This window comes from Narcine bancroftii, chromosome 10 (assembly GCF_036971445.1).
Source record: "Narcine bancroftii isolate sNarBan1 chromosome 10, sNarBan1.hap1, whole genome shotgun sequence".
Taxonomy (NCBI): domain Eukaryota; kingdom Metazoa; phylum Chordata; class Chondrichthyes; order Torpediniformes; family Narcinidae; genus Narcine; species Narcine bancroftii.
This window is the reverse complement of record NC_091478.1, coordinates 42,579,228-42,597,425: the sequence shown is the minus strand read 5'-3', so window position 1 is coordinate 42,597,425 and position 18,198 is coordinate 42,579,228. Positions and strand designations below refer to the sequence as shown.

At 41.0% G+C, this 18,198-nt stretch overlaps 1 protein-coding gene across 7 annotated transcripts in view; it reads left to right on the top strand.

Moving 5' to 3' along the window:
- The window catches only part of jmjd1cb (jumonji domain containing 1Cb), a 251,954-nt gene that overhangs the window by 65,943 nt on the left and 167,813 nt on the right, over positions 1-18,198 (top strand). For all 7 annotated transcript variants that reach the window (XM_069900764.1, XM_069900771.1, XM_069900765.1 and 4 more), the window contains one exon: positions 15,097-15,261. In XM_069900764.1, coding sequence (XP_069756865.1) covers positions 15,097-15,261 — 165 coding nt within the window. The remainder of the gene's footprint in view (positions 1-15,096; positions 15,262-18,198) is intronic.

Here is an 18,198-nt window from a genome sequence, read left to right as displayed (position 1 = left end):
TACCTTTCGTAGCTGTCTGTATTTCAGGCCAGTCAAATTCCCAAACTGCACTGTGATATAATCATCTAGTATACTTTCCACAGTGCATCTGTTTGCCAAAAAAGAAATAGTGGATGAACTAAATAGGTATTTTATAGCTATTTTGCATTGGTCTTCATTGTGGAAGAGACTAACGACATCTCAGAACTTTGAGAGAGAGTTGGGGGTGGAAGTGAATGTAGTTACTATTATAGTACGTTTTCTATTATTCAAAATGCTCTGTTAAGCAAATTTTTTGAATATTTGGGAATTTTCTCTAAGCAGGCCAGTGGCATCAGCAAAATACTTGTATTCATGGTTAAACAACAGTAAATAACAACAGCTTTTTCAAACATGAAATAATGTTTAATTCTTTACCAAAAATAAACGTGATCTTTACTTACAAAATGTAGCAACAAACACTAGGATTTCGGCATGGCGGTTTTTTTCCAATGTTTTCTCCAGCGTCATCTATTTTACTAACAATGGTTTTTGTTTTAGCAGTCTGTACTGACGTGAGCACTTGTTCTGCTATGAATGCAAATTGCTCTGTTCAATAAGTCCATCACACATGTTGACAATTATGGTTTTTAGATTGCAGTCATGTAACGGCATAATTAAGGAATTTTGCCACCACATGGGCAGTTTGAAAAGGAATGTGCAGGAATTTGGAGTCAATTCCTGCACCACAATTTATCCTGCAGGACACCTACAACTTTTTGGAGGAAGCCTGCAGTGTAAATTGTACCAGAAAAATTCATTGTTGGTCATTTACTTTATTGCATGTCCAACCACCGCGACTGTTGCATCTAGGTACTTGCAGTCTAAAAAGGCACCCAGTGTGAACAACCACACGGCAGTAACTATGTTAATTTTTTTCAGCGATTTTCCTGACATTGCAGTCAAAAAAACATTCTCGCCTGTAGGCACTTTTTCTGCAATGACAACTAAGTCCTCTTCATTCTGTTCACCTGGATGCAGAAAAAGTTGAGCTATTTCGCCATTGGTCAGTGAATGAACAATTGGACCATCATTATCAATGTTAGAAACTTCTTCAATATCTCTTCCAGCTTAGGGATGGACTCTGAAGGTTTTATTTGCATATGCAAGAAGATCAGACATTTTTCTCCCCGACACACATAATCCTTAAAATTCACCATCGTCTTCTTCAGCAACTTGACTTTGTTTCATAGATAGACATAAATGCTTCCTCCTTTTCTTCTCACTGACATCAACGTTGCTATTTGCAGACTTTGCCATTCCAGTTATTGTATATCTTCCAACAGTACATGCACAAGAGCTCTGTTGATTCAAAATGGCACTAACAATGTGACAGACCCTCACCAGAGCTGTAACTTTCAACAGTACCGTACATGAGAGCCTCTTTGATTCCAATAGCACTAACAATGCAACTAACCCCCACCTGAGCTGTATCTTCCAACAGTACATGAGAGCTTCACTGATTCTAATTCAGAGACCCACTTGAGCAGTTGGATGAAATCTTGCCCTTGTAGTTGTATCTTGGACAAGTACACGAGAGCTCCGTTGATTCAAAATGGTGTAACCATGCACCAGATCCCCACTTGAGCATGGTGGGTAAAATCTTTCTCAATTTTTTCCAAATTCTAAGGCCATGTCTCATCCGGGAGGAAAAATAACTTTTGGATATTCAGAATTTCAGTTGATTGGTTTTTGAAAATGTACTATACTAAGAAGCAGGAGCTTTGGAAGCTGAAGGTGGATATGTCCCCAGACCAATGAACTACAACCTAGGGTTCTGAAAGAGTTAACTAGAGATTGTGGAGGCATAATTGGAGATCTTTAAAGAATTGCAAAAATCAGGAATGGTTCCAAAGGATTGAAAAATTGAAAATGTCCTTTTTTTTTAAAAAAGGTAAAAGACAGGAAATTGAAAGCCAATTAGCTGTACTTCAGTGGTTGGCAAGATTGAAGAGTCCATTATTAACAATGAGGTTTCAGCGTATTTGAAAGCACATGATAAAATAGGCTGAAGTCAGGCTACTTTCTTTTAGGGTGATCTTTCTTGACAAATCTATTGGAATTCTTTAAGGAAGTCATGAGCAGGACAAACAGAAGAGCTAGTGGATGAAATTAACGGATTTTCTGAAGATCTTTGACAAGGTGCTGCGCATGAAGCTGCTAAACAGATAAGAGCCCATAATATGATGAGAACAGTACTGGCATGGACAGAAGATTGGCTAATTGGCAGAAGGCAAAGAATGGCTGTAAAAGGGCCCTTTTCTCATTGGCCATGGTGATCAGTAGTGTTCCTCAAGGGTCAGTGTTGGGTCTGTAACTTTTCATGTATGTAAATAATTTAGGTAGAAGAATTTGTGGCTTTGAGGCCAAGTTTGCAGATGAGGGTAGTGTTGAGGAAGCCAGATGTCTGCAGAGAGACTTGGACAGGCTGGGAGAATGAGTGAAGAAGTGACAGAGAGTATTCAGTGCAGGGAAGAGTATGCTCCTGCACTTTGGTAGAAGAAATAAAAGCGTAAACTATTTTCCAAATTTAGACATTCAGCCATGCATGACGGTAACTGGCCCTTCCTGCCCGTGCCATCCAATTGTCCTACAACCCTCGTACATCTTGAAGTATGGAAGGAAACCGGAGCACCAGGAAGAAACCCATGCAAACATGCGGAGAATGTACAAACTCTTTACAGAGAGTGCTCTATTCAAACTTGGGTTGCTGGCATTGTGCTATTGTGAAAACCATGAAAAGGTAGCATTGTGATAACCATGCCACCCATGGGCAGAAAATTCAGAAAGCAGAGAACTAAAGGGATTTGGGAATCTGACTGTAGGATTCCCTAAAGACTAATTTTCAGGTCGGGTCAGTAGTAAGCAAGGCACATGTAATGTTAGCATTCATTTAACCATATAACCACTTACAGCACAGAACAGGCCAGTTCGGCCCTACTAGTCCATGCCGTAACAAATCCCCACCCTCCTAGTCCCACTGACCAGCATCCAGTCCATAACTCTCCAGGCCACTCCTATCCATGTAACTATCCAGTCTTTCCTTAAATGTAACCAATGATCCCGCCTCGACCACTTCTGCCGGAAGCTCATTCCACATCCCTACCACCCTTTGCATAAAGAAATTTCCCCTCATGTTCCCCTTATAATTTTCCCCCCTTCAATCTTAAACCATGCCCTCTAGTTTGAATCTCCCCCAATCTTAATTGAAAAAGCCTATCCATGTTTACTCTGTCTGTCCCTTTTAAAATCTTAAACACCTCTATCAAGTCCCCTCTCAATCTTCTACGCTCCAAAGAAAAAAGCCCCAGTCTGCACAACCTTTCCCTGTAACTCAAACCTTGAAATCCTGTCAACATTCTCGTGAACCTTCTCTGCACTCTCTCTATTTTGTTTATATCTTTCCTATAATTTGGTGACCAAAACTGTACACAGTACTCCAAATTTGGCCTCACCAATGCCTTGTACAATTTCATCATAACCTCCCTACTCTTGAATTCAATACTCTGATTTATGAAGGATTTCAAGAGGATAAGAATATAAACCGAAGGTGTAATGCTGAGGTTTTATGAAAAGTTGGTTGGACCAGATGTGGAATATTGCAAGTAGTTTTTGGCCTCATACCTAAGTGGAGGTTTACGAGAAGGATCCTGGGGATGACAAGGTTAAGTACAAGGAATGTTTAATGGCTGTGGGCCTGTCCTTGCTGAACTGTTGAAGGATGAGGGGGATTCTCATTGAAACATATGGAATATTTAAAAGGCTAGAGTGGACAGAGAAGATGTTTCTGGTCATGGGAAAGTCTTAGGACCAGAGGGCACAGCCTCAGAATAAAAGGGCATTCCTTTAGAACAGAGATGAAAAATTCCTTCACTGAAAAGAATTGAATCTGTAGAATTCATTGCCCCAGACAGCTGTGTAGGCCAAGTTATTGGATATATTTATATCAGAGGTTAATAGGTTCTTGATTCATAAGGATGTCAAGGGCTATATGGAGAAGTCAGAAGAATGAGTTGAAAGGAAAAATTCATCAAAATTCAAATTTATTGTCAAGAATACTTGCATGACATCACATACAAGCCTGAGATTCTTTTTCTTTCAGGCCAAACAGAATTTCTACAAAGGGGTAATGCAAATAAACTGTACTGAAGAAAAAGATGCGTATATAAAAAGAGATAAATGTAAACTGTGCAAATGCAACTCCAATTATCCAAAATCGGATTCTCTGAAAACCTCATTTATCCAAATGTTAATAAATTGGATAAATGAGGATATCTGAAACAAATCAGGAATCCTCATTTATCTGAAATTTTTTCAGTGGCGAACTGACCTCACAGGTTGAAAAAAAAATACACTCGACATTACATTGGTGCAAGGATTATCCTCGTTTCAGGTAACTCCCTCCCCTCTCTCTTTTCATTTCTTCTTTACCTTCCCCTATTGACTTTCTCTCCAACTCTCCCTCTCAAATTGTGTGTCACTGTCTCCCAGCTGCAAGCGTACGGAAGAATCCCTTGTCCTGATGTAATCAAGGAGAGCGGCCTCCTGGGCAGGAGCAAGACCTTGGACTTGGTGGCAATCCTTCCCTCCCTCGGCACACCGGAGATCCTGACGCCGACTCCGAACCCTCCCCTCGGCCTACTACCGCACACACACACTGGACTCCCGGTGTGCATATGCGATAGGCCTAGGGGAAGATTTGATGTCGGGACTCTGGCGTCGGGACCTCTGGTGACTGGCGAGACTGGAGCCTGATATGCCAATGAGTGTTCCACCAGCCTGGGAAGCCTCCCCAGGGATCAGCAGCAGTGGTAGGAATGTATCGGGGATCAGTGGTGGCAGATGGAAAGACTCAGTGATTGGCGGCAGTGTTGCAACCGGCATTTTTTTTGGTGAGAATTAAACATTGTTTAAAAAGCCTTCCCTGGTTGTTCGTTGTTGTGTAAACACTGTTACAAGGGATTTGCTACTGGGCTGTTAAAAAGAAATGGCCAGTTATCCAAAAAAAAACAGATTATCCAACATAGGCCATTTTGGATAATTGTATTTGTACTGTTGAGGACTGTTCCTCAACATGATTATCCAACTGCACGAAAACCAACAAGGTCGGGTCAGATACAGCAATGAGCTCTCTGAACCCTTCTCCATTAACAATGGCGTGAAGCAAGGCTGTGTTCTCGCACCAACCCTCTTTTCAATCTTCTTCAGCATGATGCTGAACCAAGCCATGAAAGACCCCAACAATGAAGACGCTGTTTACATCCGGTACCGCACGGATGGCAGTCTCTTCAATCTGAGGCGCCTGCAAGCTCACACCAAGACACAAGAGAAACTTGTCCGTGAACTACTCTTTGCAGATGATGCCGCTTTAGTTGCCCATTCAGAGCCAGCTCTTCAGCGCTTGACGTCCTGCTTTGCGGAAACTGCCAAAATGTTTGGCCTGGAAGTCAGCCTGAAGAAAACTGAGGTCCTCCATCAGCCAGCTCCCCACCATGACTACCAGCCCCCCCACATCTCCATCGGGCACACAAAACTCAAAACGGTCAACCAGTTTACCTATCTCGGCTGCACCATTTCATCAGATGCAAGGATCGACAAAGAGATAGACAACAGACTCGCCAAGGCAAATAGCGCCTTTGGAAGACTACACAAAAGAGTCTGGAAAAACAACCAACTGAAAAACCTCACAAAGATAAGCGTATACAGAGCCGTTGTCATACCCACACTCCTGTTCGGCTCCGAATCATGGGTCCTCTACCGGCACCACCTACGGCTCCTAGAACGCTTCCACCAGCGTTGTCTCCGCTCCATCCTCAACATCCATTGGAGCGCTTACACCCCTAACGTCGAAGTACTCGAGATGGCAGAGGTCGACAGCATCGAGTCCACGCTGCTGAAGATCCAGCTGCGCTGGATGGGTCACGTCTCCAGAATGGAGGACCATCGCCTTCCCAAGATCGTGTTATATGGCGAGCTCTCCACTGGCCACCGTGACAGAGGTGCACCAAAGAAAAGGTACAAGGACTGCCTAAAGAAATCTCTTGGTGCCTGCCACATTGACCACCGCCAGTGGGCTGATAACGCCTCAAACCGTGCATCTTGGCGCCTCACAGTTTGGCGGGCAGCAACCTCCTTTGAAGAAGACCGCAGAGCCCACCTCACTGACAAAAGGCAAAGGAGGAAAAACCCAACCCCAACCAACCAATTTTCCCTTGCAACCGCTGCAATCGTGTCTGCCTGTCCTGCATCGGACTTGTCAGCCACAAACGAGCCTGCAGCTGACGTGGACTTTTTACCCCCTCCATAAATCTTCGTCCGCGAAGCCAAGCCAAAGAAGATTTGTACTGTACTGAAAAAATAAATACTCAGTAATAAATAATGTGGAAAGTAAGGGTCTGTTGTTTTGGAGCCTGATCAGCAATGAATTGCATGGTGGAGCAGACTCGATGACCATGTGGTCCAGTGGTCTTGTTGTTGAAAATTGGTGTAGATATTTACTTTAATTTAAATTGATTCAGTTGATACCTGAAACAGTTGTATGGTAGATTGAAGAGACTGAAGTTAAATAACTGCACAAGTAATTGTGTACCCAGATTTGGCTCCACAATCTATAAATTTGTTGACAGTATCCCTGGTTATTGGCTGAATAATGGGTAACATGAGTCTGAATATAGATGGAGAATATGATTGAACAACAATCTTGCTCTCAACATTAGCAAGACCAAGAAGCTTATTGTGAACTTCAGGAAGGGGCGGCCAAGGGAACACCCACCTATGTTCATTGATGGAATGGCACTGAAGAAGGTTAGTATCTTAGAATCTTGAAGTTGCTGGAAGTCCAAACCTGGAGGACATCTTCTGGAACCAGCACATTGTGAAGAAGTAGATGCTTCTACTTTCCAATGACTCTGAAAGGACTTGGTATTGTTACATACTAGATCAACAACAATGGAAATTCACCAAGATAATAGTATCTTCAAAACAATAATTTTCATTAATAATATAACACTTCTTACTTAACTCTAATCTTAACCCTATTATGTGTAAATGTATGTGTGTGTAGCAGGGTTACTACAGTTATAGGTCGAGGTTGAAAAAGAACTCGCACACCAAGGGAGTGTAATCGATACTGGCTTTATTGGACTGCAGCTTTGCCTTTTATAGGCAGCTGGCCATGTCACCACCGGGGCGTGACTTGAGTGAGGCTGGCTGCTGATTGACTCTCCTGAATGCACGGACCCAGATTGGACCACCTGCAATCCGCTGGTGGTGATTGGTCGATTCCACCGCTATTCCTGTGCCCTATGGGAGTGATTGTCTCATCCCGCATGCTGTCTATCTGATTGTTGAGTTCGACCGCTGTTTGCACTGCCGGGCCACTACATGTGTGTAAGCATTACAGTTCAGTGTTAATTCTGAAGAAATGATTTTAAAGTTCAGTCAGTTTTGTTTTGAAACTCAGATTCTTTAAATTGTTGCTCAAAAGTAATTATGGAGTAGGTGTGAGACATCAGACTGGTCACAAATTTCTTGTAGAGTTGTTTTGAAAGAATTGTTTCTTCATATGAATGATTTTCCTCTCTTGAATGGCGATTACACTACTTGTGATCTCTGCATGAAGTTTCACAAACCCAGGCAAGGGTTACATGAAGTGCCATGTAGAAATGAACACAATGAATCTGTCCTCTTTTCAAAGAGACAGCTGAAGTGGCTCTTCCTTGCTACTGTTTATGTATCTCTCATGGTAAAGAGAATACAATCAGAGAACCTCTCCTGAGTGTGTTTCTGTAATTTTTGACCACAGATGTTTTTCGGTGTAATACTAAAGTGCAGCTTTTCAAATGTCTTTAATCAAGTGACATGACATCACTGCTGATTCTATTTGAAGTTTCTCTCTTTCAAACGTTTTTATGAGCAAAATACTTCCAGGCTGCCTGCCCAGCCAACCAGCAATTGGCTTCCTTGCTGGTTGCTGGTTTCTAGCAAACATTCATTGTTCCAGTAATTGAATGGACAATCACTCCAGCTTCCACCAAACAATGGTTTAACAGACATTTCGAATTTCAAAATAGTTTCCCTCTGAGTGTAATTGTGTCTCTGTAAGTGTGCCCTGTCCACCCTAAAACTAACTTTACTAAGAAATATATATAATAACAATAGCATTACTGTATCCTGTCAAAGACTCTGTCAATCTTCTGCATGTGTACTGTGGAAAGTATACTGACTGGTTGCAATATGGCATGGTTTGGCATGAAGTGCCCAAGAATGCAGGAGACTGTAATGTGATGGATTATACTATATTTTATATTGTGTGTGTTTGGAAGGAGATAGATTGTGGGGATAGAGTAGGTCACAAACAAACAGCATAAAACTGATCTCATTTAAAATGCAAGAGCTTTGCTGAAAGTGAATTATGCAGGCACTGAGAGAGCCTTTGCAAAGACAATAAAGCAAGGAGACTGCTTTGCTAAAGAATTTCAAAAGCATGTGTAAATGGATTATTGTTTTGAGTTAATAGTAATACAACATTGTCCTTACCCGTCTGGTGTCGAATGTCTGTGGTAAACTCCAAGACGTGGGACAGGTGCCGTTGCTGGTGCGCCGACCAGAGGTCCTTGGCCATGGTGAGTCAGCGGCTTGTGATTAGTGAACACTGTGAATGGTCCGCCCTCTAAGAAGTACCGAAGTGCCTGATGGACAGGTAGAGGGCTAGGAGTTGCCTGTCAAAGGGGCTGTACTTAAGTTCGGGAGAGCGGAGGTGCCGGCTGAAGAACGTCAGGGGCTGGCATTGACTGTCTACCGATTGCTCCAATATGCCCCCAGTTGCTGTGACTGATGTTCCACTGAGAGTGTGGTGTGTGCCTCGGCCCATGGGTGTGCCAGTAGGGTGGCACTTGCCAGGGCGTCTGTTATCGCGATGAAGGCTGCTTCGGCCTCCTTCGCCCACTCCAGGGTCTTGTTTTTTGCGACGATCAATGCAAATAACAGTCACATGATGCAGGCTGCTCCCGGGATGAAACGGTGGTAGTAATTGACCATCCCTGTGAACTCCTGTAGGCCCTTGAGGGTGTTGGGTTTCAGGAACTGGCATATGGCCGCGACCTTTTCAGGTGATGGGGAGACCCTGTCCGCAGTGATGGTGTGGCCCAGGAACTCTAAGGACACTTTGCCGAACCGGCATTTGGCCATGTTCACTGTGAGTCCGAATTCTGCCAGGCGGGCAAATAGTGTGCAGAGGTGGGCTTTGTGTTCAGTATGGTCCCGACTGTTGATAAGGATATCGTGGAGATAAATAAACAAAATAAATTTGACCGCTACCAAATCCATGTTCTTGCGGCCAGAAAACGTCTGACTCACTTTGGTCACCAATGTAGCAACAGCTACAAGCACTGAAACACACCACAGGACACAGCGGAGTTTCAGTTGAAATGATTTATTTGAACTTCACGCACGCCTCTTTAAAGGAAGGCCGTGACATCATCACTCTGCCTGAGGTGCGTGCTGTGGCCTAAGCCACGAGATACTGCGAAACCCCAGACTGCACCATCTTCCTGCAGCTGCCCTGCCAGCGCGGTGCTACAAGCAGGGCCAGTTCGCCACAAGCGATGTGAGCCACCACAATAAGTTAAAATTTGATCCTGTTTTTATGTTTAAAGAAAATTAGAAGTAACTTTTGTTTAAGTAACCATTTGTCTTGGTGAATTTCTATTGCTGCTGCATTTTGAGGTCCTCTGGGCCTGTAACAAAAGGAACTAGCAAAAATCCATCTCAGGCACTGACCTTCTGTCCATGAATAATATCTCTGTGGGATGCTCCCTCACGAAGGCAGCCAACATCATGAAGGACCACCATCATCCTGCTCACAACCACTTCTCGTTGCTATCTTCAGGCAGAAGGTACAGTATACAGTAGTCTGAAGTGCAGCACCTCTAGGTTCAAGAATTTTTTTTTATCCAATGCCTGTCAGGCTCTGAAACTCACAGTACTATCCTGACCCTAACTTTAAATTACTCTGCGCCCACCAAAAGATGCATCTACTCCACTGAAATTTCACTTTTCTTGCCTGTGAACATTTATTATCTTTTTTTTTTGACATGGCATATTGTAGTAATTGAATTTATAGTATTCTCATTGGTGTATTTTATATAACTACGGCTCCCACAAATCAAATTTTGGTACATGTATACATTGTATTTGTGCACATAAACTCATCTCAATTTTAAAATTTCCATCTCAGTTAATCATGTCAATCAATGGCTTTGTTGCCTACTTGAGTTTCTCCAAGTCTCATCTGAAGAATCAACTTTTACAGTTTTATCAATTAAACATGAACAAAAATATTAGATTATTCAAGAGTATTAGTTCCTCATTTCTAATTTGAAATCTACATGGAAACCAATTTAAGATCTTAATTCCCATGACTAGGCTGCTGAAGTCTTATGCTATGAATTGTGCAGTCATGTTTTCCCTGAAATGCACCTGGCTGCTGTTTACAAAAAAAAAACTTAGGTTTTTAATATCTTGCATCACAAAGTATAGTGCTTTTCTGTCAGATGCAGACGATGCTGCTTTAGTTGCCCATTCAGAGCCAGCTCTTCAGCGCTTGTCGTCCTGTTTTGCGGAAACTGCCAAAATGTTTGGCCTGGAAGTCAGCCTGAAGAAAACTGAGGTCCTCCATCAGCCAGCTCCCCACCATGACTACCAGCCCCCCACATCTCCATCGGGCACACAAAACTCAAAACGGTCAACCAGTTTACCTATCTCGGCTGCACCATTTCATCAGATGCAAGGATCGACAACGAGATAGACAACAGACTCGCCAAGGCAAATAGCGCCTTTGGAAGACTACACAAAAGAGTCTGGAAAAACAACCAACTGAAAAACCTCACAAAGATGAGCGTATACAGAGCCGTTGTCATACCCACACTCCTGTTCGGCTCCGAATCATGGGTCCTCTACTGGCATCACCTACGGCTCCTAGAACGCTTCCACCAGCGTTGTCTCCGTTCCATCCTCAACATTCATTGGAGCGCCTTCATCCCTAACATCGAAGTGCTCGAGATGGCAGAGGCCGACAGCATCGAGTCCACGCTGCTGAAGATCCAGCTGCGCTGGGTCGGTCACATCTCCAGAATGGAGGACCATCGCCTTCCCAAGATCGTGTTATATGGCGAGCTCTCCACTGGCCACCGTGACAGAGGTGCACCAAAGAAGAGGTACAAGGATTGCCTAAAGAAATCTCTTGATGCCTGCCACATTGACCACCGCCAGTGGGCTGATATCGCCTCAAACCGTGCATCTTGGCGCCTCACAGTTCGGCGGGCAGCAACCTCCTTTGAAGAAGACCGCACAGCCCACCTCACTGACAAAAGACAAAGGAGGAAAAACCCAACACCCAACCCCAACCAACCAATTTTCCCCTGCAACTGCTGCAACCGTGTCTGCCTGTCCCGCATCGGACTTGTCAGCCACAAATGAGCCTGCAGCTGACGTGGACATTTACCCCCTCCATAAATCTTCGTCCGCGAAGCCAAGCCAAAGAGAAAGAATCATTAAATAGGGAATTTTACAGAAATCAGCAGAAAATATTTGGTTAATTGCTCGTAAATGTTCTAAAAGAAGAACAGTTAACACCTCCACTCGGAGGGAAAACTTAATTCAGCATTCTGAGACAGGCAATGAATATGTTAGATTTAGATTTTTACAAGATTTATAATAAGAACAAGCATAAATGAAATACAGAATTAACTTTTGTATGTCATAACATTTCTGCGTAATGTGACAGAATATAGATATATTTTTGGGAGATAAATTGGGGCAGGTTTTTTTAGTGTAGGTCACAAACCAATACTTTAAAACAGATCTCATTTAAAATACTGGAGCTCTGCTCATGCGAGACAGGCCGGCTCCAAGATCCTTTGCAAAAGCTTTGGAGAGTTTTCAAGAGACTTCACTAATGGATTGTTGTTTACAAAAAGGGAACAGATGAAAGAACTTGTTGGAGCTGCAGGCTTGTCTGGAGTGGAACTTTTGTTTAAGTTACTATTTGTCTTGCTGAATATCTATTGCTTTGAGCTTGTAACATTAAGATTCAAAATTATTGGAGAAAGCCTATAAGTAAATGTCTGGAAACGACAGATGAGTAAACCTGACATCAGTGGTGGATGTTATTAGAGGAGATTCTGAGAAATAGGATCTGACAATATAAGGAAAATCAAGCACTGGCTATGGAGAGTCAGCATGGTTTTGTTCATGAGAACTTGTGTCTCATAAATTTGATTGTCTTTTGAAGAGGTGACCAAGATTGAGGGCAGAGTGACAGATGTTGTGAATGTGGACTTCTTCAAACCACATGACAAGAAACCACATGATGGGTTGGTTAAGAAGGATAGGTCACATGCGATCCAGGGTGAACTTGCTTATTGGATACAAAATTATCTTGGTGCTGGTGGACGATTGTTTTTCCACACTGGAGGCTTGTGACCAGTGATGTGCTGGAAGGATTGATGTGAGTCCTGATTTTGCCATTTGTATCAATGGTGGTTAGTAAGTTTGTGGATGACACTGAAATCGGTGGTTTACTGGACAGTGAGGGAGATTACGACTGCAACAGGATCTTGATCAACTGAGCCAAATGAAGTTTAATTTGAGAGTGTGTGAGGTGTTACATTCTAAATTCAACTAAGATAGATTATACACAATTAGAGGCCTTGAGAGTGTTGAGGAATAGAACTCAATTACAGGTACCTAGTTACCAGTATTTGAAAATAGCAACTATGTAGACAGGATGTTTCAGTAGTTATTTGGCATACTTTCATTGGTCAGGGCATTGAGTACAGGAGTATTACATCTCTACACAATATTGGTAAGGCCATATTTGGAATAGTGTATACAATTCTGGTTACCTTGCCATCGGAAGGATGTCACTAAACTAGAAAGGAAGCAAAATAGATTCATGGCAGACGCGAGGGCTTCAGTTACAAGAAGAGCGGATAGGCTAGGTTATAATTTCCCTGAACAAAGGAAGCTGACACGTGACATTGTCGTAGTTTATAAAATCATGAGAGGTGTAGATAAGGTCACAGTCTTTTTTCCCAGGGCTAAAGTCTAAAATTTGTGGACATATGCAAGGTGAGGAGAAAGATTTCTCAGGAACTGAGAAACATTTTTTCCCACAGAGGCTGGTGCATCTTTGGAAGCAGTTTCAAGGGAAAATGTAGAGGTGGATAAATTACGACATTTTAAAAAACATTTAAACTAGTACATGGATTGGAAAGGGTTAGAAGAAAATGAACCAAGTGGAGGCTCTGGACAAGTTGGATCAAAGGGCCTCTATTCGTGGCTGTGTCGTTTAGAGTCCAGATAAACAATTGTTTTTAAGCAGTGTGTTATGTCAAAATTATTTTTGCAAGTAAGCATTTAAATGAAATTTCCAAAATAGCAGAAAAATTTTCTCTGTTGTCAACTGTAGAGTAAAATGGTGAGTGGGCAGAATAGAATAGTACTAGAGACATTTGGATGTGTAGGTTGGATGTTGGTGCAAAATTTTGGTTCTCTGAAATTTTTGCCAATATTTTCAATGGAAATATTAGCTTTCTGCTGACAATAAGATTCATTTTTAAGTTTCCAGTTGGATATTTAGCAAACATATCTTTGTCATAAATAAAAATTAGACAATGCATCCAATATAACTGAAGTAGTTAATAAAATTTATACATTATAAAAAAAATATTTATTGATTCATGATGCATATGTTGAAACATACAATTAATTAATAAAACTTAAAGAACAATACACAAAATACATATATGATATTTTAAAACTAATCTCCTGCAACCCCCCACCCCCCCCTTCCTTAACCCAGCCATCCCAACCCACTCCCCTCTAATCTACGCCAAAAGAAAAAAGATCACCCAGAACAACAAAATTCATCAGTTAATTAACATGGTTTGGAGTAACACCACTACTGTGTGGCAAGGGGCTTTAATAATTCAACCCCATATAATCCCAATATGGGCTCCAAGGTTTACGATAAAAAAGATAATTATTACATAAATTATATGTTGTTTTTTCCAATGGAATACAAGACCTCAACTCCATATACCATCTCTGAATACTCAAATCAGTCTCATTTTCCAAGTAATTGCCAAACATTTACTAGCCACAGCTAATGCCAATCTCAAAAAAGCAAATTGAAATCTATTTAATTTTAATTCTAAACTAATCCTCTTAATATTATCCAACAAAAATATGAAAAGATCTAATGAAAATTTCACTTTCAAAATAACTTAAAAAAGGTTTCATTGTTTCATATGTCCAAGTAGAATGATAAAAAGAACCCACATCCTTATGGCATTTAAAACATAAATCCAAAGAAAAAAAATTATATTTCTTTGATTTTTCTGGAGTTAAATATAATTGATGAGTAAAACTCAAGGCAAGATTTCAGGTAAAACTCCATTGAATCAAAATAAGCTTTTCCCCATTAAACTTAATAATCAACTTTTGAAGTTATGGGATCTAAAGGGTATTAAGTTTGTGCAAGATTGTTATAAAGCAGGATATTTTATTTTCAAAGAATGAAAGAAAAATATAAATCTTCAAATACTCTTTTTTCTTATTATCAAATTAAATCTTTATTGTTGGATAATTTTTGGCATACTTTACGGTTACCTAGACGGTCTAAGTTTGAAATTTACTTACTGAGGGTGGTAGGAAGGGATTTATATCTGAGATGATGCTTTATTAAAGAATAAAATGCTTAAACTGGATCTCCTGAAATGGGAGAAAGATTTAGGTATACCTATTTCTCAGGATGATTGGATGAATTTATGTCGGGATAGTATGATTAAAATTGTAAATGTTAGATATCTACATTATTTTAAAGATTTTATTTTTAATAAGATGATCTTGGCAATGGAATAAGAATTTCATGGTTCAAAAACAAATCAGATCTTTTATTTCATATCTATACGATTTAAAATTTTCTGAGTTAGCCATTGTGCTTTGAACTTCAGTACAGTTATAGAAATCAAATCATATTAGAAATGCAAAATCTTTTCTTTTAATTTTCCCTAGGCATATGTGGAATTTGATGACCTTGAATGGGAAAAACGTGAATGGGTTAAAGTTTATGAAGACTTTCAGATTTTCCTGGTTGAACACCAGCTGGTCTGGGCGAAGAGAAAGAACCCTTGCCAGTCTCAGGGATCAAAGAATAAGCAAATTCAGTGGCCTGCTTTGGTAAGTTTAAAGAAAGTTACCATTGGAATGGACTTCTGTCCAGCTTATTTGTTCCAAATATTATATTTACTTAGTACATAGCTTAAACATTGCAAAACTGATTATATTTTAATTTCTATTAAATCTTCAAATATCTTTATTTTCAAATAAATATTCTATAATTCTTGGTAAATTCCAATACCAGACATCTTATTTTTGTGCTAACGTGAGTTAGTCTTCAGATCACTGAAAACTTTCCTTGGTGTAGTTGTTTTCTTGAACTTTATACTTGTTGCTGATGTTTATCCAGTAATTTAACGACTTATTAAAAGCACTTCTGATGTTTTGTCTTTGTAATTCTGCTTTATAATTCTTTTTCCCAAGGCTGTCTCTCGACATTCTAGTTACTCCAGAGATGGCAGAGCATAGAACTATTTGTCTTGTCTAAGTATTTGAAACAGGAAATGAATAAAAAATTTAAAAAAAATCACGTAGGAGTTAGTCTTGCTAATTTTATTCAAGATTCAGATTTATTGTCAGAATACATGTATGACATCACATATAACCCTTAGATTCGTTTTACTGTGAGGAGAATTTCTACTCACTATAGTGCAAAAAAACTGTATTCAAGAAAAGAGAGAAATGTAAACAAGAAGGAAGTGCAAACAAACTGTGCAATACAGAAAATATTCAAGCATAGTGTGCAAAGTAAGTCCTTAAATTAATCTCTGATTTAATTTGTTTAAGAGTCTGATGGTAAAGGGGTAGCAACTGTTCCTGAACTTGATGATATGAGTCTTATGGGACCTATACCTCTTACCTGATAGCAGCAGCGAGAACAAAGCATGTCCTGGATAATTTGAATCCTTGATGATTGCTGCTACTCTCTGACGGCAATGTTCTATGCAGCTTTTCTCAGTGGTGGGGAGGGTTTTGCCTATGATGTCTGGGGTGTGTCCATTACCTTTTGCAGGGCTTTCTTCTCAGAGATATTGGTGCCCCCATACCAGGCTGTGATTCAGGCAGTCAGTGCACTATCTACTACACATCTCTAGACGTTTGCCAAGGTTTCCAAGGTCATACCAAACCTCTGCAAACTCCTGAGGAAATTGGGGTGCTGGTGTTCATATTGGACAGAGGGGTGCTGAGCCCCAGATCTTTGAATTTGCTGATCAATTTTGAGGGGATGATGGTGTTGAATGCTGAGCTGTAGTCAATAATGAGCATCCTGATGCATACATCTTTGCTGTCCAAGTGTTCTAGGGCTTTGTGTAGAGCCAGTGAGATGGCATCTGCTATAAACCAGTTGCTGCTGTGGGCAAATTGGAACAGATCCATTTTGATTCACAAACAGGAACTGAAGACTTAAACACCAGCTGCTTAAATCACTTCACCATGGATGTGAGTGCCACTGGTTTGTAGTCATTTATGCAGGTTACCACTTTCTTCTTGGACACAAGTACGATTGAGACCTGTTTGAAACAGGTGGGTAATGCATCCTGATGGAGTAAGATGTTGAAGTTAGTGCTCAGCCGGGTATGGAGGAGATTATTTCCTTGGATTCACACTCCTGAAAGCAAGTCATCTTCGGATATTGACAGTAGAGGAGTTTCTTCTCGTCGGAATCCATGAGGTCCTCAGAGGCTTCCAGGAAGTCTGTGAAGCACTTGATCCACTGCTCATACACCTCTGGGGCTCTGGGCATCTGTGGGTCGAGGTCTAGCCTGTTGGATTGCAGCAGTTTGTCCATCCCATGTGGAAGATTTAAAGTGTAATAAATCGATACGCTCTATCAATGACTCCAAAGCTGTAGAGTGAGGAACGATAAACTTTATTACACTTTAGACTTGTAGCTGGCCCGATTCCGTGCTCGACTGAGGAGAGGGAGGTTGATCTTTATTCCAGGGTCACAAGGGAAGGAGTTACCAGGGAGTGAATCATCAGTGGAGGACGGGGCAGCTAGTCAAATATTCACATATTTGTATCACCATAACTACCCCCTCTCTTTGCCAGAATTTGAGGTCCAATCCAGTCTGTGATTGGTTAAACCAGGGATGGCCAACCTACGGCTTGTGTGCCAAAAGTGATGCATTGGATTATTAGAAGTGATAATAATAAAGTAAGCCAACTTACACAAAAAGTATTAATGGTTAATACTTTTTACACTTCAGCATCCTACATATAATATATGGGATACTATAAACTTGTAAACTTTTTATTAATAAGTAGGGATGAGTGTAGAGACTGACATGGGGCTGTGGAGAGAGAGCGGGGCAGTGGAATCAATGTGGAGACCGACACAGGGCTGTGGGGAGAGAGCGGGCAGTGAGATCAGCGTGGGGACCGACATGGGGCTGTAGGGAGAAGACAGAGCAGTGGGATCAATGTGGGGACTGACGATGGGTTGTGGGGAGAGCGCAGGACAGTGGGATTAGTTGGGACTGATACAGGGCTCTGGGGAGAGAGTGAAGCAGTCAACTTGTGCATGAAAAAACTGACGTATGGAATGTAAAAGGTTGGCTACCTCTGGTTGGATCGTGGCATCCAGTGTGTTCACTGTTTAAAACTGTCAGGTTGAGCTTATAATAGTATTTTTTATTTGAGCATTGTGTTTAATTGGATCAGTTAAAGTTGTACATTCTCTTGATTCACAGAACTGTTTATTTTGTGCACATTTCCTTCAATTTTCAGTTTTGAAAAGTTTAAGCTTCACAGATTGAATATTAAAACAAAAAAAATGCTCAATGTTAACAGGTAAGGCAGTGTAATGAAAGGTCAACATTTCATAAACTTTGTTTTCTATTGCCAATAACATCTGACCTGCTGAATATTTCAGCATTTCTGTTTTAGTTTCAGATTTCCAGCATCTGCAGTTTTATGCGATGCAAGGCTAAATATTTTTGGTTTGCAGAAGGTTACATAATAATCACGATTTGATCTTTTAATGCATTTTTTTTG